Genomic DNA, 25620 nt, shown 5'->3' on the forward strand with positions numbered 1-25620 from the left:
ATGGGGCAACAGGCCCAAGGAAAGGAAGTGGCTTTTCCAAGACTGTCTACCTGGTTTAGCAGGAGGGACAATGACATTATGGAAGCTTCAGAGAAGGGAAAGAGCTTCTGTCTGTGTAGCTCATTGCCCCAGGCTCTGCCTGCCTGTGAAGCACCAGAGCTGGGTCTGAGCCCTGTGAGCACCTTTAAGCACAGTGCCCTGTTTCATTCATTCATTTGTTTATTTAACCAGTACTAAGCACCTACTCCACTGCCAGGCGTTGAATGGACCCTGGGGATACAGCACTGAAAAAAGGTCAAGTCCTTGCCCTCATGAGCTGACATTCTGATGACAGAGGCATTTACCCTCATATAAATAAATAATATTTCTCTTTCTGTCCCTGGATTTTGCAATTAGGAGACACTTTATTTAAAAATAATTTAGGCCTGCTATGGTGGCTCATTCCTATAATCCCAGCACTTTGGGAGGCTGAAGCAGGAGGATCCCTTGAGACCAGAAGTTCAAGACCAGCCTGGGCAACAAAACAAGACCCCATATCTACAAAAAACATTTTTAAAAAAAATTGGCCAGGTTTGGTGGCATGTGCTTATGGTCCCAGCTATTTGGGAGGCTGAGGTGGGAGGATTGCTTGAGTCTAGGAGTTGGAGGCTGTAGTGAGCTCTGATTGTACTACTGCACTCCAGCCTGGGCAACATAGCAAGACCCTATCTCTAACGATAATAATAATAATAATTTAAATGCTATATCTAGACATTCAGAACAAAAGAGAGGCATTTAATTAAACTACTGTTATCAAAACTGTTGTTGTCTTTTCACAATCAAGGCAGTTGCAGCTGTGAAAATCTCACAAGTACCCTCAACATTTATAACTATTGTATATCAATTTTTTTTAAAAAGTAGTTGTAGCAAAAACAGATTCTGATTCTCCATAAGGAAAGGCTTTCATTAGAATATTCAAAAGGAGTAGGCTGCCTCTGAGTGTAGAGAGTTTCCTGTTGCTGGAGGTGTTCGTTTAATTCGACAAACACTTACGAAGTGCTTACCATAGGCCAGCCCCTGTGCCTGACCCTGGGAAACAAAGATGAATGAGAAATAGCCCCTGTTCTTACCTAACTCACAGTCTTGCAGATACAAAAGGGATTCAAATAACAGTTCAATTCAACTTAGCAAACTTTTATCGGGTGCTTACTGTCAACTAGACACAGTGTTAAAAGTTATTTTCTAAAGACCCATGACAATGCAAAAGACTTCCCATCCAAAATTAAAATTAAAATTAAGCCCTTGAATGCAAAAAAAGAAAAAAAAAGGTTATTTTCAACTTTACGATCTTTAGTCCCTTATGGTCTTTTATTTTCAGGATTGATAGCTGTCACTAAATTAGTCCCACATGCAAAATGTCCTCTAATTAGGGAGGAACTGGCGTCTGTTATGTTTATGCTTAAGGGGGGAGCATGTCTGTCGAATGACAAGCCTTTCCTTTTGTATCCTAACCACTTGGACTTTGTCTTACATCCTTCCCACCAGCTACAGAGATCAGTGGTGGCATCAGGGGAGAAGCAGTTACAAGTGGAGTACCGCATCAGCAAAAGGTAAGAAGGGCCCTTCCTTGGTCATACCTGCTGCCCACCCTCAGGCCCGTAGCATAGCTGACTGCCAGTCAGCAACAGCCGTTCAGGGACCGCCAGAGGTGGAGAACTCCTAGTTCACATTTATAGCGATACATTCTTTTTAAGAGGGAGAAGTTTCCACTCCCCTTTCCCAGATTGTTAGATCATCTGAGGATTTAACTAGAAGGCCATTCGAGAGAGACTTGGAAAAGCTCCTCTGGCCTAAACCAAAAAATAAGTCTGTAGTTGTTCTTCTAAACAGGATTGCTTTTCCAGAAGATATAGTCCTGTCTACATTTGTAATTTTAACTTTACAAGATTCTGTTCCCACCTCCTGACTCATATTCAAAGCATGACTTGCCAACAATGAGACCAGAAGGACAAATAGACTCTGTGGCCCTGATGGCTTCTGTAGAGGAGCAGATTCAGCTGTGAGAGCCCAGCTTTATCCCACCCCTCCAGCCCTGCCCACCCCCCACTGCAGCCCTTTACTTGCATCCACCAAAGACATGTGAGACAGTGATGTCAGCATCCTTGGCAAGAGGCCAGACCTCAGAATGGGGATTCGTTTGTGCTGTCTGGGAAGGGAGGTGAGTGATCAAAGCTGTGATTCAGAATCATTTGGCTTAACTTCCTTGGTCTGGTACATTAAGGGCCTTTCATATTAGTAGTTATTCTCTAAGCTATGGAAGGTCCCTATGACCTCAGCTTCATTGCTTTTTCTAACCTTTCTGATATTGTAGTGTCAGAGAGAAAATTCAGCCTTGGGTTAATTGCTTCCAGGGGAGCAGGTGGTATTTGCTTCCCTTTTCAGAACAAGAAACTACTTTCTCTACTTGCATCACGCTTCAGCTCTTTGACTTTTGATTCTGTCCTCACAACTTCACTGGAGCTGGTCTCCCAAAGGTCACCAGGGAACTTCTAATTACCAAATCGTTTTCCTGCTCGCACACCTTCACTGACTACCCATTATCCATAAAGTCCAGATTCCATATCACAGTGTTTTCAGCTTTCTATGTCATGCCCTGAGGCTGCTTCTCCAGCTGTATCTCCCGTTACTTCTTCCTATCTCCTTATGCATAATTTATTGCCACACCTCCATGTCTGTGCTTATGCTGTTTCTTCAGGCTGGAATATTCCTACATCTTTTCCATCTATTGAAATTTTATGTACCCTTCAAAATTTGGCCTAAATGTCACCATCTTACCTGAGTGCCCCACTGGAATGAACTTCTTCTTCCTCTGTGCTCCCCAGCACTTTAAAGTCTGTTTCTCAATTTTTCACTGTACCTTACTTTGTTCTTAGTTATATTTGTGTTTGTCCTTTCTCCCATAATCCATGAGCTCTTAGAAGGCAATAACCCTGTCTTGGGGATCTCTGTAAACCTAAGAGCATGTGGCATAGCACTCTCTTGCACTCTATTTAAAAGAATGAACACATTAGTTCATCAAAAGCAAAGAGCAAAGAAATGGTCTTCCATATCATGCCAAGGCTCTTCCCTCAGAGCCTTATGGTCTCCCCAGGAGGCCCACTGGCTTTAGGGAGCACTTCCTCATTTTCCAGGGACATAAATTCTGATTCCAAAATTGCTACTTTGTCAGAAGTGACTCAACAAGACATTCAGGAAAAAAGACTGAACTCTGCTGTTTGGTCTTTGCCCTGTCCTGGCTTGTCTTGCAGTAGAGCAGAGATTTTCCTGTGTTTAAAAGTAACACTAACATATAGTTCACAAAGTGTCTTCATAAGCATTGCCTCTCACAATCTTTTTAAGTCTGTGAAGTAGATATTATTATCATCCCAATTTTATAGACAGCACACTGACCCTTAGAGAGGTTAGTGGTTAAATACTTTACTTAGGATCACAGAGGATCAGGGACTCGTCACATTTCTCTAAATCTCAAGCTTTTCCCAGTGTATCCGGGTCCCTCTGTTCAGATGTCTCTACACCATAGTAGCTTTGAAGGCCGGGGTTTTGTCTTACTCCTCTTTGTATCTCAATGCCATGAGATTGTTGAGGTAGACAACAAAGTGAACTGGGCAGACATACCATGAGAAATGAGTAGGTAATTAGGCAGTTATGTCGGTCTTCCCTCCCTCTCTTCCTTCCTTCCTTCCATCCTTCCTTCTGGCAATTAACATAATTTATTTGTTTATTCACTCATTCAGAGACATCATTTAGTCATTTCAGGCATCAGATCATTGATGCTTCAATCTGTGGTGTGTTTTAGTGCCTGGCTGAAGGACACCGTTGACCCAATGCTGGTGACCCTTAACCACCGCATTGCTGCCCTCACAGGCCTTGATGTCCGGCCTCCGTATGCAGAGTATCTGCAGGTGGTGAACTATGGCATCGGAGGGCACTATGAGCCTCACTTTGACCACGCTACGGTAATGGTGGAGTCAATGACCAATCCCCTGGGGTAGTAAGCCAGGCCATTATTTATTTCTCTGAGGCAGAACTCTTGTAGGCTCTCAGGGAATACTAAGTGAAACCTTAGAACAAAGGTTCTTGTTCTAGAAACATCTGAAAGCATTAGTTTCAAGCATATTGTTGCTGACTCATTTTCTTGTCTGCCACCATCTCTCTTCTAAAATTTGCTGGTGAGGGAAGAATGTGACTTGTCATGGAATCATCTGACTTCTTCACTCAGGGACTTCCTGGTGAGGATTGTCCTTCCTCCAGTAACTCTTCTATCCTCATGATCTCAACTGGCCATCTTTGCTGATAATAGCAAATATATATTTTTTTAAATTTTAGATTCATGGGGTATATATGCTTGTTTTTTATTTACGTATTTATTTATGTATTTATTTTTTTCTTTATAAGCAAGGTCTTGCTCTGTTGCCAAGGCTGCAATGTAGTGGCACCATCATAGCTCACTGCAGCCTTGAACTCCTGGGCTAAGCGATCCTCCCATCTCAGCCTCCCAAGTAGCTCTAGGACTACACCTGGCTAATTAAAAAAATTTTTTTTTGTAGAGACAAGGTCCTGCTATGTTGCCCAGGCTGGTCTTGAACTCCTGGGCTCAAGCAATCCTCCCACCTCAGTCTCCCAAAGTGCTGACATTACAGGAGTGAGCCACTGCACCCAGCCGTGCTTGTTATATGGGCATTACATGTGTAATGGTGGGGACTACACTTCCAGTGTACCCATCACCCAAATATTGAATGTTGTACCTGATACATAATTTTTCAACTCTCACTCCCCTTTCACCCTCCCCCATTTTGGAGTTTCCAGTGTCTGTTACCTGCATCTTTATGTGCATGTGTACCCATTGTTTAGCTCCCACTTGTAAGTGAGAACATGCAATATCTTATCTTCTGCTTTTGAGTTAGTTCACTTAGGATAATGGCCTCCAGCTCCATCCATGTTGCTGCAGAGGAAATGATTTCATTCTTTTCATGGCTGGATAGTATTCCATGTTGTATATATACCATACTTTCTTTATTAAATCAACCATTGATGGACATTTAGGTTGGTTCCATTACTTTGCTGTTGTGAATAATGCTGCAATAAATATCTGGGTGCAGGTGTTTTTTCTTTAATATAATACTTTATTTTCCTTTGGGTAGATACCCAGTAGTGATTTTTGAGGATTAAAATGACCTCCCCAAAATTGATCTATAAATTGAACCCCAGCTTTATAAAAATTCCAGGAGGGTTATTTTATAGAAATTAACAAGCTGATCCTAAAATGTATATGGAAATGCAAAAAACCTAGAGCAGCCAAAACAATTTTGAAAAAGAAGAAAACATTGGAGGACACACACTACCTGATCTCAAAACTTAGTATAGAGCTACAGGAATCAAGGCAGTGTGGTACTAGTGTAAGGAGAGACACATAGGTCAATGGAACAGAACAGAGTCCAGAAATAAACCAACACATTTATGATCAATTGATTTTGACAAAGGTGCCAAAGGAAATTCAGTGAAGAAGATATGATCTTTTCAGTAGATGGTATTGGAACAATTTAATATCTATCTGCAAAATAATAATGACTATACATCCTTATCTCACACCATATATGAAAATTAACACAAAATGGATCATAGATGTAAATGTAAAACTATAAAACTTATAGAAGAAAACATAAGAGAAAATTTTTGTGACCACAGGTTAGGCAAAGATTTATTAGATAGGACACCAAAGTATGATCCATAAAAGTAGAAAAAAACTGATAAATTGGACCTTATCAAATTAAAATTCTTCGGTTTTCAAAAAACATCATTAGAAAAGGAAAAGATAAGTCACCAACTAGGAGAAAATATTTGCAAATCATATATTTGGTAAAGAGCTTGTATCCAAAATATCTATAGAACCTTTATAACTCAGTAATAAGATAATTCAATTTTTTTAATGGACAAAAAGTTATTTGAGTAGGCACCTCTCCAAAGAGGATAAATGAATGGCTAAGAAGCATATGGAAAGAAGCTCAACATCATTAGGGAAATGCAAGTTAAAACCACAGTGAGATAGCACTGCACTCTCTTACGATGGCTACAATAAAATAAGATTATACCAAGTGTTGGTGAGGATGTGGAGGAACTGAAGCTCTCATACACTGCTAGTGGGAATACAAAATTATACAGACACTTTGGAAAAAAGTCTGACAGTTTCTTAAAACGTTAAAGGTTCACCTACTTATGATCCAGCCATTTCACGCCTATGTATTTTACCCAAAAGAAAAAGAAAATATGTCTCTACAAACACTTGTACACAAAAGTTTATAGTAGCTTTATTTGCAATAACCAAGAATTGGAAACAGCCCAGATGTCTGTCAACAGGTGAATGGATAAACAAATTTTGATATATCTGCACAATGGAATGCTATAGAGAGAAAGCAGATAAGTGGGTTGCCTGAGGTTGGAGGTGGGAGCAGGGATTGACTGCTAATTGGCATGAAGGAACTTTTCAGCAGATGGAAATGTTCTGTGTTCTAAACCTCAATTGTGGGAATGATTGGATGACTGTTAAAATTTACTAAAACTTACTGAACAGTAGGCTTACAAGGGGTGAATTTTATGGAATGTAAATCATATCTCAAACTGTTCCGTGACAAAAAGAAAAGAGTATGTCTCTTCAGCAAGTAATTGGAACTCTGGCCTTCTGATTTGGTATTCCTACAGAATAATTATCTGTAATATTTTATATATTAATTGCTATATTTCACAGAAAACTCAGAGGTGCAATTAACCCCTCATGTAGTACTTTCATTATTGATAAGTAGTTCTCTTTGGTTAGTATACAATTTTTTTATATAAGTATCTAATAAATTAGTAAAAAAAAAAAAAATTGTATTGAGTACCTGCCAGCAAAGACGGGCACATACTCCAGTAGGTGTAGCTCAGAACTATATCCCATCTTTGACACCCCCATTTTACTTCTATTTGTATTAATAGTGGAATCCTGCCTGTCCCACTGGTGCCATGTGCGTAAAATAATGATATGTTCTGTTTTTTTCTCAGTCACCAAGCAGCCCCCTCTACAGAATGAAGTCTGGAAACCGAGTTGCAACATTTATGATCTATGTGAGTCTTGCTCTGGGCTTCTTACTTCATGACTGACTATAGCTCTACTTTATTTTATTGTTTTCGAAGCAATTTCATATATTGATTTTATCTGGTACTCAGTGCAAAAATCTCCCAGAATTTTGCAAATTTCAGACAGCATTTTTGATAGGCACTGTAGGAGATGTAAAGAAATACAAGACAAGGTTTCTACCCTTAAAGAGCTGACAGTGTGTAAATCTAAATATGACCTTGGTATGGACAGTGGATTAGGGTGGGAAGTGGAGCTCCACTGAAGGCAAAGAGATAGAGGGACTTGAACAACACAGGAGGAGGCTCTGAGAGTCTGTGTCCTTGAGGTCTCATGGACTAGTCAGTGTTGAAAAACAACCCATAGATGAGGTTGTGGAGCTGTGGGGAGAGACACGGATGAGGAATGAGGCAGCAGATTTACAAGAGGGAAGAATAGAGACACTGAGAGAAATTCAGCGAGTGCTGCCTCTGATATTTAGTGAAAATTATCTTCCTTACCTCTCTATAAAATCTTCAGTAAAATCTCCATGACACCCCTTTCAAAATACAACAATAAATTGTACTTCTCTCCTAATTCCTGGCCTGATCAGGAGTCGGCCCCATCTGTATCATCTCACCTATCCCCTTTCCTTCAGATCATGTGGGTTTACTTCCTTCTCTGTGGCAAGCCATAATTTCAATCACCTGTCACTGGAAGAGATTATTAGAATTAACCACTTATTAGAAGAGATATCTTACTGTTAACTGAAGGGGCTCTATATAACAACCAAGGATGAAGTCCTTGTTTCAGGCTCATTAGAATAGCAGACATCCCGCGCCCCAGCTTTTCCTCTTCTATTAGGACTGTTTCTGGTCTCCACAGGACAGCCAAGAAAGGGCAGATGGAGGCCAGCATTCTGTGTAGTCTTTAATGCCAGCAATGTCAATGTGTTTCTCCATGTGGCTCGGTTCTGTACTTCCTATGGAACTGGAAGGCTTCCACTTACAATGGTGTCTGGCCTCATTCTGATCATTCTGAGGTCAGTTATCAGGCAGGGGACACATCTTGGAGCTACAGCGGGTTGCATCTCTGGTTTAGCACTCCAGCTGTCATGGGAGGTCACAGACAGTGAAAGAATGAACTACTGCCAAAAAATAGGGCATCTAGGGCACAATATATCTCTGTTCTTTATCCCCTCAATATCTCCTATGGCTGGTTCCCTGGTTACAGGGCCCCAGTTACTATAGCAAAGGTAGCATGGGTATAAAAACCCAGTAATTTTAAATGGCAAATGCATGTGTGTGTGTTTGTGTTTGTGCACGCACTCTCACACACTTTCACATGCATGTGAATTAATGTGCATTTGCATTTTAAGTATTTGAGACACAGTGGAATGGAATGCACTTTGGGTTTGGAGTCAGTTGACCTAATCCTGATTCTGCCACTTACTATGTGACCTCAGCACAGATTACATCTATTATTTGAGCTCACTTTTTGCCCTGTGCTTCCTCACAGTGTTGTGAGGATCTGATGAGATAATGTAAGAAAGGATGTCACTCTGGAAATTTCCATACTGTATGTTTCTGTCATTGTATCCTACAGAGCAATTAAAGGAAAGGGTCTCGTAAAGGGGAATCAGTATCGTGGGACCTGGGAAGTGCTAGATTATGCCTAAGTCTTTTATCTGCAGGTTGGGATTTCTTGAGACAATTTCAAGACAAACATTTCTCAAGACAAATGTTAAGGTTTGTGGGAAACCTAAGACTGATACTGTAGGGAGAAATAATCTTTACTAAGTACAGAGGGTTGAGTTGAAATCCAGTTGGTGATTTTCTGCTCAGATTGGACATAAGATCAGTCTCAAGCTGGGTGCAGTGTGCACATCTGTAGTCCCAGCTACTTGGCAGGCTGAGGCAAGAAAATTGCTTGAGCCCAGCAGTTTGAGTCCAGCCTGGGTAACAGAGTGAGACCCTGTCTCTATTAAAAAAAAAAAAAAAAAAAAAAAAATCAGCCTCAATACAAAACAGTAGAAGGTATACAGAGTGAAGATTTCTCTCCCTTCCCCACTGTTCTCACGGCCCATGCTGTGCTCATGAGCTTCATTGCATGCAGAATCTGATTTTCTTTTTAATGTGTTGGCTATGTCATTCCTTTCCACCATATTGTAAAACCACAGGTAAAAGAATGCAGGAAAGTCCAGGTTGCCCCTTACTGGCAAGGGCTGGAATAGAATAATCTAATTTGTTAGTTACCTAAACACAAGGAACCAATTGTTGTTCTTGTCGGCTTTCCCAGTGTGCTACAGGGGGAGCCAAGGAATGCTGATAGTCACCACTGCCATTTCCAGGTTCCAAATCACCACGTCAGTTCGCTTGCATCTACCAAGGGCCAGCATCCTACCTCCTATACCTCTTGCTCTGTAACACAAGTAAATGTGCTGGGATCTGACTGCCATAAGATTAAAGAGCATGAACCTTCTGGTAGATAGTGCTAGGCAGCGTGAGGTAAAACTGGCACTCTGGTGTGATGCAACTGCTGCAAAAATAATTTAGCAAAATGTATAAGTATAAAACTTATGCATATCCTTTTGACCCCGTAATACTAGTGCTAAGACTCTTTCCTATGAAAACAATCCAAAATGCAAAGTGATTTTTTTTTCATTAAGTTGTTCAGTGCAGTGTTGTTTATAATAATAAATGTTTGGATATGACCTAAATTTTCAAAGGTGTAGCATGATGGTTATGAGCAGGGACTTTGTAGTCACACGGCACTGGCTCAGCTCAAATCCTGGCTCTGTCTTGGAAGAGTCATGTGACCTTTTATAAGGTACCTAAGCTCTCTGAGACTTGGTTCCTTCATCTGTAAAATGAGAAGAGTTAAAAATAATAACAATTGTAATTCCTAGGATTGTTTTGAGGAATAAATGAGATAATATATTTGTAAGGACATAGTGTAACGTCTAGCATATAGTCAGTGCCCAATAAATGTCAACTATCACTAAGTCAACTGTAACTTTTTTCTGAATGGTACAATGATAAGTATTGGTATTTAAAAATATTTTCCTGTTTTAAAAAGTTTATAATTATTATATATTTCTGTGACAACCAGAAAAAAAGCTTCACATTAAGAAAACATATGCATAATCCTAGAACAGACCAGTGATGGGTTAGCTTGGGTTCCTGGAGAGGAGCAGAGTGATCTGGAGAATACGCCAAAGGTGTAATGAGTAGTTCCTATGATGCCCAGCTTCCAAGAAGAATCATAGTCTGAACTGGTTTTCAAGCCACAAGTCATGATCCGTTACAGGTTGTGAGATTAGTTTAGTGGTTCTAATGATGAGCATTTCAGAGAACTACGCTAGAATAGAATAAAATAAAATAGAGAAGATCAGAAGTTATCTCAGATAGTGAGAATGTTTTATGACAATTATATTTCAGGCTGTGTGTGTGTGTGTGTGTGTGTGTGTGTGTGTCTTGGGTCATTATTTAAAATGTATTTTTTCCTAAGGGTCTCAGTCAAAAAAGTTTGAATCTACTTATTGTAGCCCTCAATAAGGATGTTAACTGGAAGGGAAAAGAAAGAAGGAATACTAAACATTATCCTCTTGTGGCCCTGTAGGCACCACCAATGCCATTGAGTAGGCTCCCGAAATTCCTCCTAAGTTGGATCACTGTCTTTCAAGTATTTCTCTCAGAGTTGAATAGAAGACCATGGGAAGGAATCTAGGAATCTATGCAGAAATGACATCATATGACAGGGTAGGGAAGTCGGTGGCTGTTTTAACTCTGGCTTCTTCCTCTGGTCTTGTAGCTGAGCTCGGTGGAAGCCGGAGGAGCCACAGCCTTCATCTATGCCAACCTCAGCGTGCCTGTGGTTAAGGTGAGTGGGGCCCTGGTCCCAGAAGATGGAGTTGAGAGAGTGCAGCGCTCACCCCCTAACCTTCACGATCTCTGTGCTTGCAAGCCCATTCCTGGGAGGAGGGCCAAAAAGAGGTCTTCCCCAATTCTCAGAATCACAGATCATCCAATAATCTTCTTTACTATCACAAACATGCTTGTCACTTGTGTCTCTATTTGTTATTTTATTTACACTTACCTTGCAAGTAGATGATTACACGTCTGTCTTCCCTGTCACGGTACAGCTCCTCAAGATAAGAGCTCTGTTTTATTTACTTTGGATCCTCTACAGCATCTAGTTCCTTCCATTATTAGTTCAGTCCACATTAAGAGCTAGACAAACAGAGGGTGCAGAGGGAAATTCATAGCCCTTTGATCCAGGAGTTTACAGAGATGTCAGCAGGCATTATGATGGTGCAATAGGAATTTGGAAAGGATAGGCGCTGAGGAGAACCGAGTGTAAGAGATTTGCTTCATGAATGAGTATTTCCTCCAAATTTCAGATCAGTCCAACTCCCTGGCAGCCCTTACCTAATTTAGGAATGAAATGTAGATAACTAAACGAGATCATTCCTGTAAAGCAGGTAGTACAGTGCCTGACGCATTCTAAGCATTTGATAAATCAATGCCAGGTGTCTCTGAATGCTCAGGAACTTGGTGCCTCTTGTAGGCTTGGGAACATAGAGACTGCCAGTGCATCCTGGAAAGCTCTTCATGACCTGGGGTTTTGTCTACTTTGAGGGCCAAGGTTAAAGTAATTTGACTACAGGAAGTAGATAGGGCAAAGAAGCAGTGTGTAGGGGAAAAACATACAGGATTTAGCGTCAGAACACCTGGCCTTGCGTCCTCACTTTCCTCCTTCTTTTGTTGCATTATTTAAAGCCCTGGGCCTCCAGTTCTTTGCTAGGAAAATGGGGATTATGATACTGCCTGCTCCCTGAAGGTGTTAGTCATAAGTGCCTATGGGAGGAAAAGCTTCTGAGTTGGTGATGTGCTTGGCTGTGTAAGGAATATTTTGTTCCACCTTGTGGTTTTGTTGGGTGTTTCTCCTCAGTGACCCAGTGACAAACATGCTCACCTTTCTCCCAGAACTCACCATGCTGTCTTGTTCAGGTCTGTTTTATGTCTATTTCTTGTGAGCTGCTGGAGAGCAGAACTGGACGTGATTTGTCTCTGCAGCCCCAGGACCTGGGGCGCAGTGGACTCTGTCAGTGACCCATGCATGAATGAGTAAATGGCAACTTATGCCATTTTGTGCCATTTTATGCATGCATTGCCCCCAGACTGCATGGAAAGGCTTCTTCAATGACATGCCTGCATTTGTCCTTAGTATGTGCTTTAGTATGCGCGTCCCGAGGACTGAGGTTCTGGGCTGGCCCTCCCTGGGGCTGGACCCTCTTGTTTCAGAATGCAGCACTGTTTTGGTGGAACCTGCATAGGAGTGGTGAAGGGGACAGGGACACACTTCATGCGGGCTGTCCTGTCCTGGTGGGAGATAAGTGGGGTAAGTCCTGCCTTTCTGAGCATGAGAAGGGGGTACGGGGTGCACAGTAGAGTGAAACGGGATGGGTGGGACCTAGCACAGCCATCCCATTCTAAACGCTTCATTACAGTGCCACATTATATTGAGAAGATCGGATTATGAATGAGGTGCCCCCAACAGACTGGGAGCCCATAACAGGCAGGGGTTCCTGTTACAGAGTAACTGTCAGTAAAGGTTTATTCACCTGACCAGATAGGCTTTGATTCCTGAGGACCTCCAGAGAGGAATATGTTGTCCCATCCACACTCTACCCGAAGGGAAGATGTGTCAAGCCATTGCCTCTCGCATTTAGTGTTCTCCATGAGGAGGTGGGAAAACAAAGAAGAGATCAGTAAGCAGATGGACGTGTTTATGTCACATATACGTCCAGGAGCACTTAGCTCTGAGTACAGAAAAAGAAGTGGAAGGGGGCTCATGAGCTGAGGTGGAGGCTGCCAGGAGATGCCATCCGTTTTTCTCTTAGTACTCTGGAATGGCTTCATGGGGGACATGGGCTTCTAAAATGAAGGGTGAGTGACCTTAGTTCCCAAACATTTGAAAATGAGTTTACAGGAGACAGGACCTGTCACGTTTTTCCAGAGGACAATGTCCTCTTTGCTATTTATCTGCTGGAAGAAACAACTTGTAGTCCATAGTGAGGCCAGGACTAGGATGGGCAAGTGAGTTGCCTAGGATGCAGAATTTAAGGGAGCACTCACATGCCCCTGTGAGTGCGCACCAGTCTGCAGCACTGCTTCTGTTTGCTCTGCTGAGTCTGCTGTCTCCTTCTTCCCTGTTCTATCCCAGTGGCCAACAAGTGGATACATGAGTATGGACAGGAATTCCGCAGACCCTGCAGCTCCAGCCCTGAAGACTGAACTGTTGTCAGAGAGAAGCTGGTGGAGTCCTGTGGCTTTCCAGAGAAGCCAGGAGCCCAAAGCTGGGGTAGGAGAGGAGAAAGCAGAGCAGCCTCCTGGAGGAAGGCTTTGTCAGCTTTGCCTGTGCCTTGCAAATCAGAGGCAAGGGAGAGGTCGTTACCAGGGGACACTGAGAATGTACATTTGATCTGCTCCAGCCATGGGAGTCAGAGTAGGATGCATAGTACAAAGGAGGGGGGAGTGGAGGCCTGAGAGGGAAGTTTCTGGAGCTCAGATACTCTCTGTTGGGAACAGGACATCTTGACAGTCTCAGGTTCGATCAGTGGATCTTCTGACACTTTGAACCTTAACCACAGGGACCAAGAAGTGGCAATGAGGACACCTGCAGGAGGGGCTAGCCTGACTCCCAGAACTTTAAGCCCTTCTCCCTACTGTCTTCTGTTGCAGCCCAAGTAGGGAGTGTCCCCCTCCCAGAAGCATATCCCAGACGAGTGGTACATTGTATAAGGATTTTTTTTAAGTTGAAAGCAACTTTCTTTTCTTTTTATATGATGGTTTTTTAATACAGTCATTAAAAATGTTTACAAATGATTTTCCCAACTGAGAATATTCTTACATTATAATGCTGAGTGGAAAAAAAGGCACAGTACAGTTGGCCCTCCACATCCATGTGTTCCCCATCTATGGATTCCACCTCAGATTGAAAATATTTGAAAAAAAACCATGGATGATAACAGACTTTATTCTGTACATGCTCGGTACAGAAAAAATAGATTGTATTGTATTCCCTAAACAACACAGTATAACATCTTCTTACACAGCTTTTAAATTGTGTTAGGTATTATAAGTAATCTAGAGGTGACAAAGTATATGGGAGGATGTGTGCAGGTTGCAGGTTATATGCAAATACTACACCATTTTATACAAGAGACTTGAACATCTGTAGATTTTGGTGTCCTCTTGAAGTCCTGGAACCAACTCCCCATGGATGCTGAGGAATGACTGTACAGCATTTTATTTATGCTGTAATCTCAGTGCAGCTCACCTCCCACCACTGTCCCCAGCTACATTCCAGATACTGGAATTCTTTCTTGTCCCCATCACCACTGTGTCCATCACCACCACCTTCACTTCCACTTCTCAGCCCTTGACATTTGCCATCCCCTCAGTCTTTCCACTGCTGAGCTCTTTTCGTCCTTCCACTCAATGCAGTGGCTCAATATTACCTCACAGAGCTTCCATGACCATGCCACCACCCAGCCACTTCCTTTCACATGAACTGACTTTGTTTTCTTCATAACACTTATCAGGATTGAAATGACTTTGTTCATTTGTTTAACTTTGGTCAGTTGCCTTCCTTGCAGTGAAAGTGCTTTGTGGCTGTGCTGCACTTTGTAAATGCCTCTATTCCAGCCCTCAGGTCACTGAATTTCAATGTTTATGTATTTGCCAGGCTGCCCCCTCTAGGCTCTGTGCTCCTCATTCCTCTTGGTAGCCCCAGAAGAAGATCTGGTTCAACATAAGTAGGCATTCAGCAGTTCTGCAAAGGCATCCTTTGAGCTGTGCTCTGGAGGACAGGTAGACTTTTTATAAGTGGAGTGTTATGAGATGTGTTTCCCAGCAAAAGGCCTAGCAGGGGCTAAGGCTGCATGGATGGGTGATTGTGATATTTGGGCACTTGTGCCAAGAGAACATTTCAGGCCACTTGGCTCAGGATCCTTCACAGGGCTGTGGGCATGTATTGCTCACAAGGAAACCACACAGTGTAAGGACTGGGTGGTTGGATGCCCGCCGTCTCTGCCCCTTCCTCACAAGCCCGTAGGACCTCAGTTTCCCAGAGCTCTGTGGCCCCAAGGGAAAGGCTCTGATGTTCTAATACCCAGCTTCCTCAGAGTCTGAAGTGCATCTTGTCACATTCCCAGGATTTCTGCAGTGCACACCAGGATTCTGGAAATCCTCTTACTAAGTTACTGTCACTACTCACAACCTGCCTCCTCCAATTCCAAGAGGAACAGGCCTGAGACGAGACAGAAAGCGACTGTCTGCAGGGGAGGCTGCTCCCTTTTCATCACAGAACCTGGACTCCTCAGAACTACAGGATAGGTCTGAGCTAATCAGAGTATTGGCACCATTCTAAGAGCTTCATGAGTTAAATATTTAATGCTCATTCCAACCCTATGAGGTCAATACAGTTATCCCCATTTTACAGATGAGGAGGTAGATTTATAGAGTTAAGTCACTTGTTGAGAGTACCATAGACTGGCCCCAAATCTTGCGCTTTTAATAATGTCTGAGATGGGGCAGTTATCAAACATCTTGACCAGGCGACTGAGACTCAGGAAAGTCTGGCTGCAAATTAATAACTGCTTAATGAGTAATCCTCAGGGGCAGGCCCTGGGCTCAGTGGGTGCTGTGGGGATGCAGAGGATGCAGCCCTGGAAGCTGGGCCGGTAGGGGGATAAGACAAAATGCATCCTGAGTTCAGTGTCATTGAAGCACAATGTGAAAATGTTGCATGCAGAGAGAGATGAATGACCACTGAATGCTGCCATCAAGAGGGAGGGGAGCCTTGTGATTTGGGGTAGTTGAGAAAGCCTCATTTGTTTATTCGAGTCACACTGACAAGGTGCCTACTCAGTGTCAGGCCCTTGCTGGCACTAGGGAGGGAAAGGAGAATTACATGCTGACCCTGCCCCTAGAAATGGAGCAGACCCTCAAATCATCACGAGACCATGTGACCACGAGTGGAGACATGAACAGGCTGCATTAAGAGGCTCCCCTCACCCCTGGAAGTTTCATGGGAAGGAGGGACTTGAGCAAGTCTTGAAGATGAGCAGGCCTAGAGGCTGAGGAGAGACCAGGCTGGGTGTATACTAGGGGGCATGCTGTAGGGACAGTGACACCTTACTCCTGGCCAGCATGTTCATTTTCAAAACACTTTACCACTCCACTTGAACTTCACCTCCCCAGGGAGGAGAGCATGGCAGGTACTGTGGAAAGTGAGGTAGGAATGGTTAGTGGCTTCCTGGGGCTTCCTGGTAGAGCTGGGGCTGGTCTGTCTCCCTTACCAGTGTTCTTTCCACCAGACGGCTTTCAAAACCACGTTGCTCCTGGAGTGGAAAGGCCTAATTCTTATATTTGCACTAATTATTATATTTGTTTAATTCTATATTTGCACTAGTCTCCATGCCCTCTGAATCTGACTAGTCCTGATAAAGTGGCATGGCCTTGGGTCCCATTTAGTAGATAGACAGCTAATTCTAAGCAGGGTCAACTGTGGCTTGGGGCACTGATATTTTTATAATTTTATTTCTTTCTTTCTCAAACTCCAAGCTCAAGTGATCCTCCCGCCTCAGCCTCCAAAGTGCTAGAATTACAGGCGTGAGCCACTGCACCCAGCCTGTTTCTTTCTTTCTTGCACTGTTCTGTGAGCTGTTTTCCAACAGCCTTGTCCAACCTGGGTTTCTGGCACCGCACTATATATCACTTGCAAGCCTCATTCCAGATAATATTCTTTACATTAAAGTCTATTATCATTATCATTAGTAACCACATCATTTATGATAGGCCAGGCACTGTGCTGAGAACTTAGGTGTATTTGTCTCCTTTAAGCCTCAAAATGAGATGAGTACTATTATGCCCATTTTATAGATGAGGGAAACTGAGGCAGAGAAAGTATAACTTGCCTGAAGTCATCCAAGTATAAAATAGCAGAGGCAGGATTCAAATCCATGTCAGTCTGTCACCAAAGACCTTAACTAGCCCTCCGTTGTCTGTATTCCATGTTATTTTGCTGTCACTTCTGTGCTTCTATTGACAATAATCTTTTGGAGCCAATAATTTTAGGGCGGGGGGTCTCCAACATTTTCCCAGGTATTGAAAAGGTCTATCCCTTGTGCCACTGATGCCTAATAGTTAAGAACTCTTGTCAGATGTAGATTATCTGTTGAATATAGGAATGAATCAGTTCTGCAAATGTATGGTGAACACTTGTTGAGTGACCTGCCCATGCTAGCTGCTTCATGAGAACCCAAGAGAAGAAGACAGCCTGCTCACTGCCCTTAAGGCAGAGCTGGTCCATGCCCAGATGTAAGCGAGAATTGGATAGAATCAAGTGGGAAGCTGTGTGCTGCTCATCCTAAGGATTGTGGGAGCTTGGAGAGAGAGCAGGACCCTATGGCCAGAATATGCTGAGGGTGTCCACGTTGGAGCCCCAGAAACACATGGAAAGAGGAAGAATGTGTGCCTGTGCAATGCAAGGTGCAGCGGCCATCCTGCTTGTCCCTCTTTCACACACAACAGGGGAGTAGAGAGAGCTGTCTGGGAGGAAAAAGCAAGAGAGTGTTGATTCCGGGGACTCTTGTCCAGTAATGCCAGCGGCAGCACAAACTGCCTTCTCATGGAACCACTGAAAGAGTCTCCTGTTGGGGGCCTTGGCTGCTCAAGCTGGGAGAAGCCAAAGGAGCCTGTGTGTAGGGGCTGGGGTTGGGAGAGAGGGACATTTACCTGCAGATTGCTGTGTACTCAGTAGAACTATGAAATCGGCTAAGGGCTAGGGGGAGGGAACAAACATTTGTGCCTACTCTTTGCCATGGATCACTCTCCTGTATCATAGTCACAACAATTATCATCCCTTTTGGCAAAGGAGGGAAGTGGGGTTTAAAGAAAAGACATCACCGAGTTCACACAGCCAGGGGCAGAACCAGGATCCGGAGCTTGGGGGGAAGTCTCCCCCTTCTCCTAGCTGCTTCTAACCTCTTTCTGGACTTTTTCTCTCTTCTCCGCTGTGGACCCCCATAATTTTCTCCCCCTTCAGAATCAGAGCCTGCCTCTTTCCCTTCTTCCTCTCTGCCACATCCCTCTTTATATTCACTTCATTGGTCACAGGACCCCTCCCATGAAGTGCTTGATCTGCCCATTCTCCCTAAGGTTTGAGTGACAGTTTCCCTGTCCTTGACAGGGGCATATTTGTGTTAGAAATGGGTAGCCTGGTGAAATCAAAGATTAGCTCAAAGGAATGAGGTGCTAGGAGTGAATTCTAGGCACCAGGATGCCTGCATGGTGACAGTGTTTTTGGTTAAGGGTTCAAGGGCATCGCTCAGATGGAGCCCCATAGATAATGACATCCCTGCCACCTTTAAAGTCCACCACATTTTCAGATGAAGCATAACTATAACATAATGACCACCATGTCTCCTGTTCACCTGCTTATCACCTTATGGGGCTGGAGGGCAGTAGTTAGTTCCCCTGCCCTAGAAAAGTAAAGCAACTTGCCCATAATTCCACTGTGTGTCAGTGTCAGCTCAAGACTAGAAACAAGGTTTCCTGGCTCAGAGACACACACTTTTTCCAATGCGCCACAGGTGCTTCTTGGAACAGGTGCACAGTGGGCAAATGAGCACAGACTGCATGTGTGGCCTGTCATTTATTATTCAGCTAAGCATTCCTGATATTGCCTCTGGGCCAGGACCTTTGCTGGGGCTGAGGATGCTGGGATGACTGATTGAGTCTCTGACCTTGAAGAGCTCCCAGAAAAGAGAACCCACAATGACTATACTAGTGAAATACTAGTGAAAATACTGACATATGTGAAAATATGGTGAAAATAGTTACAATCCCAGTGAAATACTAGTGAAAGAGGAACATATAAAATGTTATTGATAACGGCAGGAAGCAGACAAATGCCTAGGCAGATAGGGTGGGGTCCCCGGTGAAACCCTACCTTCAAGCCAAAGACAGTTTAAAGTCCAGCTACAAGTCCCAGCTAAATCCATGAACCAGATTGAGAACTTGTTTTCCCATTCAGTGCGCTTTCCTCTGATTGCTCCCCACCTTTCACCTATTTTACACGTACCTACCCTTTCCTAAATTTTTTTTATACTGTGAGTGGTGTCTTTGCTTTAACCTTTTTTGCATACTGACAAACCAGTCAGCACACACTCCCCATTCTGAGTCCATAAAAAGCCCCAGACCCAGGCACAGAGAGATAGAGAAACCACCTGACTGCAGGGGTTGGGGACCACCCCTCCTGTCCCCTCTCCACTGAGAGCTTTTCTATCACTCAGTAAAATTCTTCTCTGCCCATCCTCACTCTTCAAATTGTCAGCATATCCTCATTCTTCTTGGACACGGGGAAAGAGCTCAAGAACCCCTGAATGTGGGTACAAGCTATAGCACAGGTGGGTCAGTGGGCATGGTACCTCCAGAGGCAGGTCTGTGGCCATGTGAGGCCTGGGCAGGAGGCATCGCTGGCCATGGAGGTCCCCGGTTGGCAAGTAGCAGGGAAGAATCCTGTGTCATTACCAAGGTTGTGAGAGACATGATTATGTCTTTCATGTGATGGGGTCATGTGACTTTTGATTTGGATATTGAAGGATAAGGAGGTCCATATGTGCATATGGAGGTGAGAAGGCTTATCACCCTAACTCACACGTCCTTAGATTAACATTTGTCCAACTGTTATTTAGGTTGATGCAAAAGTAACTGTGATTTTCGCCATTACTTTTAATGGTAAAGAAACACAATTACTTTTGCACCAACCTAATAAAACCATTTATGCTCTTTTGATACACCTAAAACTTTCTTTAGTCTTAAAATTCAGATATATCACTCTAGGAGAAGAGATTTTGTCTAACTTTATGATCTGTAATCTGTTTTGGGAAAACAGATTGCTTTTCCATTTACCAAATAAAAAATTACATTAAATCTTCTTTTAAAAATTGTACATGTAATTTTTTTGTAAAAATTGTGAGAAACTCTCACAATTCTCTCCAGATTCTGGGGTTCTAGAATCTCTGTTTTTTACTCTCTGGCAACAAAAAAGGGAATAGGAATTGTCAGCAGGCTCAACCTGAAGGAATGGTTTTATCCTGCTGCCACTGTGTGAGCTGCTAAGCCTTGCGAACCCTCCAGGGCCTGGGGCTAGAGAGACCCTCCCTCCCTGTCCAGTTCCCTGGGTGCCTCTGTCTCTTATGATGTTGGGATGGGGCAGGTAGGGCAAGCCCCAAGTCCTGGGCCAGCCAGCATCAGCCCACATTTCTGACCCTAAAGCCCTCCTTCTCCCTCCATATTTGTGGTCTTGAAATGCAAATAAGGAACCACTTCACACTTCCTAGGATGGCTACAATTAAAAAACAGAAAATAAGTGTCACTACGGATGTGGAGAAACTGGAACTCTCATGCGTTGCTAGTGGGAATGTGAAATGGTGCAGCCACTGTGGAAAACGGATTGGTGATTTCTCAGAAAGATAAACATAGAACTGTCATCTAACCGAGTCATTCCACTCCCAGGTATGTATCTGAAAGAATGGAATGATAGCTGTACACCCATGGTCATAGCAGCTTTATTCACAATCGTCAGAAGGTGGAAGCAGACCCAGGTGTCCATCAAGAGAATGACTAAACAAAATATGGAATATGCATTTAGTAAAATATTCAGCCATAAAGTGGAACAGAATTTTGATACACATTACAACATGGATGGACTTGAAAGCATTATGCTAAATGAAATAAGCCAGACACAAAATAAATATAGGATTCCACCTATGAGCTACCTAAAATAGGCAAATTCAGAGACCAAAAGCAGAATAGAGGCTAGGTATGCAGGCGGGAGTCACTGCCTAATGGGTACAGAGTTCTTCCTGGGGATGATGAAAAAGTTGGGGTATAGATAGTGGTGTGGTCCACAGCCTTGTGAATGTCATTAATGCCACTGGACTGTTCGTTTTCACATGGTTAAAATGAGAAATACTGTGTTAGCTATAGTTTACTATTAAAAAAAAATCCTGGTTAAAAGTTTTTCTTTTTTGAGACGGAGTCTTGCTCTTGTCACCCAGGCTGGAGTGCGATCTCGGCTCACTGCAACCTCTGCCTCCTGGGTTCAAGCGATTCTCCTGCCTCAGCCTCCTGAGTAGCTGGAATTATAGGTGCCTGCCACTACACCTGGCTAATTTTTGTATTTTTAGTTTCACCATGTTGACCAGGCCTCGTGATCTGCCCACCTTGGCCTCCCAAAGTGCTGGGATTACAGGCGTGAGCCACTGGCACCCGGCCAAACATTTTTTGAGAAGGATGTCCCCAGGCCAGAGGAGGGTGCAGCGTGGGCCGCTCTCAGGCCCCGGGGGCACACTGGCTTCCACTAATTCTGCCTGAGCAGCCCCATCCAGCAGGAGTAGGGGTAGAATGGCTGTGCCTCAGTCTCCCCGCCCTTTGGGGATTCCCAGTCAGGATGGGAATCCCCTTATCTTCTTAGCGCCATGGCATCTACTGTTTTTCACCTTATCTACTGTAGGCAGCAGCTTTTACTATACTTGGATACTTAGGTCTCATTTACCTTCATAACACCTAGTGAATTAAGGATTATCACCCCATTTTGGGATGCAGAACCTGAAGTTCTGAAGGAAGTGATGTGCCACAGGTCACCCAGCTAGTAGGAGGCTGAACTGAGCTTGGAGCATTTCTCTCACCATCAGGCCCTAGTCCTCCAAGCCCCTGCCCCACCCCTCCTCTCCTTTTGCTATAGGGTGAGACTAAAAAGGCACTGACTGGTCTGGAAGTCAGGTGGCCTGAGTTCTAGTCCAGATTGTGCTACGGTGTGACCCTGGACAAATCACTTTCCTTGTCAGAGCCTCGAATTCCTCATCTGTAGGAGGTACTGCTGATTTGTCTGCCCTCCCCACACCAGAGGAGTTTGGAGGTCTCAAAGGTTATAAATGTGCTTTATAGTGATATAGACGGTATCATGTCAGTTATTCTAAGCTTGTTTGATTAGTCATTCTTAAGTCGTTATGGAATGGCATCATTGTCATTAATCAGGAAGAAACTTTCTCCCTCGACACTGTTCACTCCTCAGTCACCTACTGCCTGCACCTGGAAGAGGCCAGCCTCTCCGCTAGTCTTGGGTTCCGAGGTTTTGCCTGGCTGTGGGCTGGAGTTTTCTAGCAAACTGCTGGGAGAGGAAGCCAGCTCGAGGAATAAGGGAGCCTCTTGAGTTGACATAACTTTCTGAGCCCTGGCCCCGGACTGAGAATGTGTGGATTCTGGCTGCTGATGGGGTGGCCAGCTGGAGCAGCAGAGTTGGCTCCAAGATTGCAAACAAAACAGTGACTGCAGGGAGAAGTGTGACTGCCTTTAGCTTTCTCTGCTGCTAGTATAAGCTCTCTTCTTGCGTTTCCCTTGGTAAAATCTTGACCTTTCACTTCCAACCCCCACTTTGCATGACAGGCCCCTGCATCCAACTTAAGGGTTCTTGGCCCCTCACTTTTGAAATCTAACTAGTTTCTTTCTTGTTCATTCCACCTCCAAAATATTGACTATCCTGTTCTCTCAGCCCGGTGGCCACCGTCCTAGTTAAGTATACCTGTGTCTTTTCCTTGCCCGATTAAAACTGCCTCTTTACTGACCTCTTGGCCTCGTGTCTGGCACCCGCCAATCCGTCTACACAGGCTACCAGGGTGACTTTCCTTTATAAAAAAGACCCGACCTTGTCACATCCCTGCCTAATAACTTCTGGAAACTCCTTATTCTTGACACTTAAGGCCTTTATGCCCTGACTCCTACCTCCTCTCCTGGCTCTTCTCCTGTCTCGGCCCATACTCCAGCCACAGTCTTCTTCCCAGGCTGACTTTCAAGTCTCCAGCGCTTGTCCGTGCTGTTCCTTCTACCTGAAATGTCTTGCCCTTCCTCCTCCGTCTCCACTTTGTGATACTTCAAGACTGAACTCAAATGCTACCTCTTGGCTGGGTTTGGTGGCTCACACCTGTAATCCCAGCGCTTTGGGAGGCCTTGGCGGGCAGATCACTTGAGGTCAGGAGTTTGAGACTAGCCTGACCAACATGGCAAAACTCTGTCTCTACTAAAAATACAAAAATTAGCTGGGTGTGGTGGCAGGCACCTGAAACCCCAACTATTTGGGAGGCTGAGGCAGGAGAATTGCTTGAACCTGGGAGGCAGAGGTTGCAGTGAGCCAAGATGGTACCACTGTATTCCAGCCTAGGCGATGGAGGAGACTCTGTCTAAAAAAAAAGAAAAAAAAATGCTACCTCTTGTGAAACCATTCCTGGCCTGTTTCCAAATAGGTTTAGTTACTACCCACCCCCAGCCTTCTTACAACGTGGTCACTATTTCTATCACTGTCTCTCTAGGCAATGAGTTCATTTTAAGAATCTCATTATTTACCTCTGTCTACAAAGTCCACTGGATGCCTGGCACATATTGGGTGCTTGGGTTTGCTTAATAAGCAAATGCTCCTAACAGTATGTTAAGAGCGTGGGGCTACAAAGTCATGCCCCATTCCCCTCATGCCTTTGTCGAGTCACCCAGTCTCAAGATTCTGTCTCTCCCCCATCAGCTCTATGTCTGCCTCCAAAATGTGCCTATCCTCCTTTTTTGGGAAGGAGTTTCCCTTGGACATTCACTAGTGTCTATGTGACAGAGGGACTTTGGTTTGTCCCAAACATGCTCCTTCTGGCTTTGTGGCAATCCTTCATTCAAGGATCCTGGGGTGTCCTTCTTTATTCCCTTCCTGAGTTCATACATGCTGATCTGTAGGCTCTGCAAGGACACTGTTATGGCCAACACATAGTAGGTGCTCATTAAAGCCATGTTAAGTGAGTACATGAATGGTCCCTTCTCTACTGGGGTGTGATGGAATGCTCAGTAGACTTGGAATCAAAAGACAAAGACAAAGATGCTGCCACTCGGGCTGCGGCTGTGGGCAAGCCATTTCATCTCTGAGCTTTTGCTCTCTTGCCTTTAAATTGGGGATAATGCCTGTACTTCACAAGGATGCAAAGGATGAATGGAGATGAAAGTGCCTAAAACACAAGCAACCACAAAGCTCACGAGCATTGCATTCATTCTCAGCCTCCTCCATCAAGTGTAAAGAGGGTTCATCTCCACGGTCATCCTCCTCCTGCTCTTTTAAGTCAGGTATCTGGGCCAAAATGACTTCTGCCCAGGGTCCCTTGTAGCATCCAGGAGCAGCATGATGTGGAAGGAAGCCAGATTTGAATTCTGACAGTCACTTCCAAGCTGTAGGAATCTGGACCTGTCTGCCTACCTGTAAAAGGAACGTTAACAGCACTACCTCACAGAGTTGCTGTGAAGATTAAATGAGATGTGTGTCAAGTGAATTAGATGACACTCAAAATTTGGTAACCATTATGACTTTCCCCTGATGAACCTGGGTGCCCCTGAAAACCACACAGGTAATCATGCTGCCCTCTTGTGGACAAGAGGGCACATAGCCCAGCAAACGCGCCCGCAAAGGGTTCCAGTGAGAGAAATCAAACGGGAGCTCATGAATTACCCTGAAATATTTCGTCATCAACTAAATCAGAAATTTTCAGACACTGATGCACTTGTTAAAATGCAGATGAGTTCTGATTCAATAGTTCTGAGATGGGGGGACAGTTCTCTAACAAGTTTCCAGGAGATACTGAGGCTACTGGCCCACAGACTGCCCTGAATAAAGTTCCTAACTATAATAATGTAACAATGTCATAACAGGAACTACTTATTAAGTGTCTACCACGTGCCAGTTACTGAGAAAGCCAGTTAACCTAGTTTAACTTGTATAATCCTCAAGACACTGTGGGGTAGATAATGTTTGTCTCCATTTTTCAGATGAGTCAACTACAGCACAGAGAGAAAGTTTGTTGCCACACCACACAGCGTAAGGGGTGGGCCTCGGGTTCTAATTTAGCCACCCTGGCCCCAGAGCCTGCTAGGAAGACGCCTCTGACAATGTGTGGAGGACCACCTGGGGAGGAGGAGGGCAGCAAAGGTACTGAAGTGATCGAGGTGAGAGATGAGGAAGCCTAAGCTAGGGCACTGACTATGGGATGGAAAAGAGGGGACACGGAAAAGAGAATGAACAGGATTTGGTGGGAGACCTGAGGTGGCTGTAAGAGAAGGCATTCACTGTGGGTATCTGGTTTGGACAACTGGAGAGACGGTGGTACTTACCACTTACTGAGCCAGGAAACACTGGAGGAAGAACAAGTTTCATGGGGAGCAAGTTTCAGGGGGAAGGTGGATTCAGCTTTAGAAACAGTCAATATGAAGTGGCTTTTGGTCATCTGGGAGAGACAGGAGGAGGTACCTGGGCCTAACTGTTCAGAGTTCAGGAAATGATTTGGGTTGTGGATAAAGTTTCACATAAGTGAATCTATGGTGACTGAGATCATGTGGATA

The 25620-nt window shown here is 44.0% G+C and overlaps 1 protein-coding gene across 10 annotated transcripts in view; it reads left to right on the forward strand.

Annotated features, from left to right (window-relative positions):
• Positions 1–20580, forward strand: part of P4HA3 (prolyl 4-hydroxylase subunit alpha 3) — a 45210-nt gene extending 24630 nt beyond the window's left edge. For 2 of the 10 annotated variants that reach the window (XM_017885224.1, XM_017885227.1), the window contains exons 8-12: positions 1525–1589; positions 3836–3995; positions 7075–7137; positions 10940–11008; positions 13355–14018. In XM_017885224.1, coding sequence (XP_017740713.1) covers positions 1525–1589; positions 3836–3995; positions 7075–7137; positions 10940–11008; positions 13355–13612 — 615 coding nt within the window. In that variant the 3' untranslated portion in view covers positions 13613–14018. Of the gene's footprint in view, positions 1–1524; positions 1590–3835; positions 3996–7074; positions 7138–10939; positions 11009–12079; positions 12530–13354; positions 14019–20540 lie in introns of those variants that run through there. The other 8 variants (XR_001887865.1, XR_001887864.1, XM_017885228.1 and 5 more) reach the window with 8 other exon arrangements.
• Positions 20581–25620: the final 5040 nt, after the last annotated feature.

Source organism: Rhinopithecus bieti, unplaced genomic scaffold (assembly GCF_001698545.2).
Source record: "Rhinopithecus bieti isolate Rb0 unplaced genomic scaffold, ASM169854v2 scaffold_14549, whole genome shotgun sequence".
Taxonomy (NCBI): domain Eukaryota; kingdom Metazoa; phylum Chordata; class Mammalia; order Primates; family Cercopithecidae; genus Rhinopithecus; species Rhinopithecus bieti.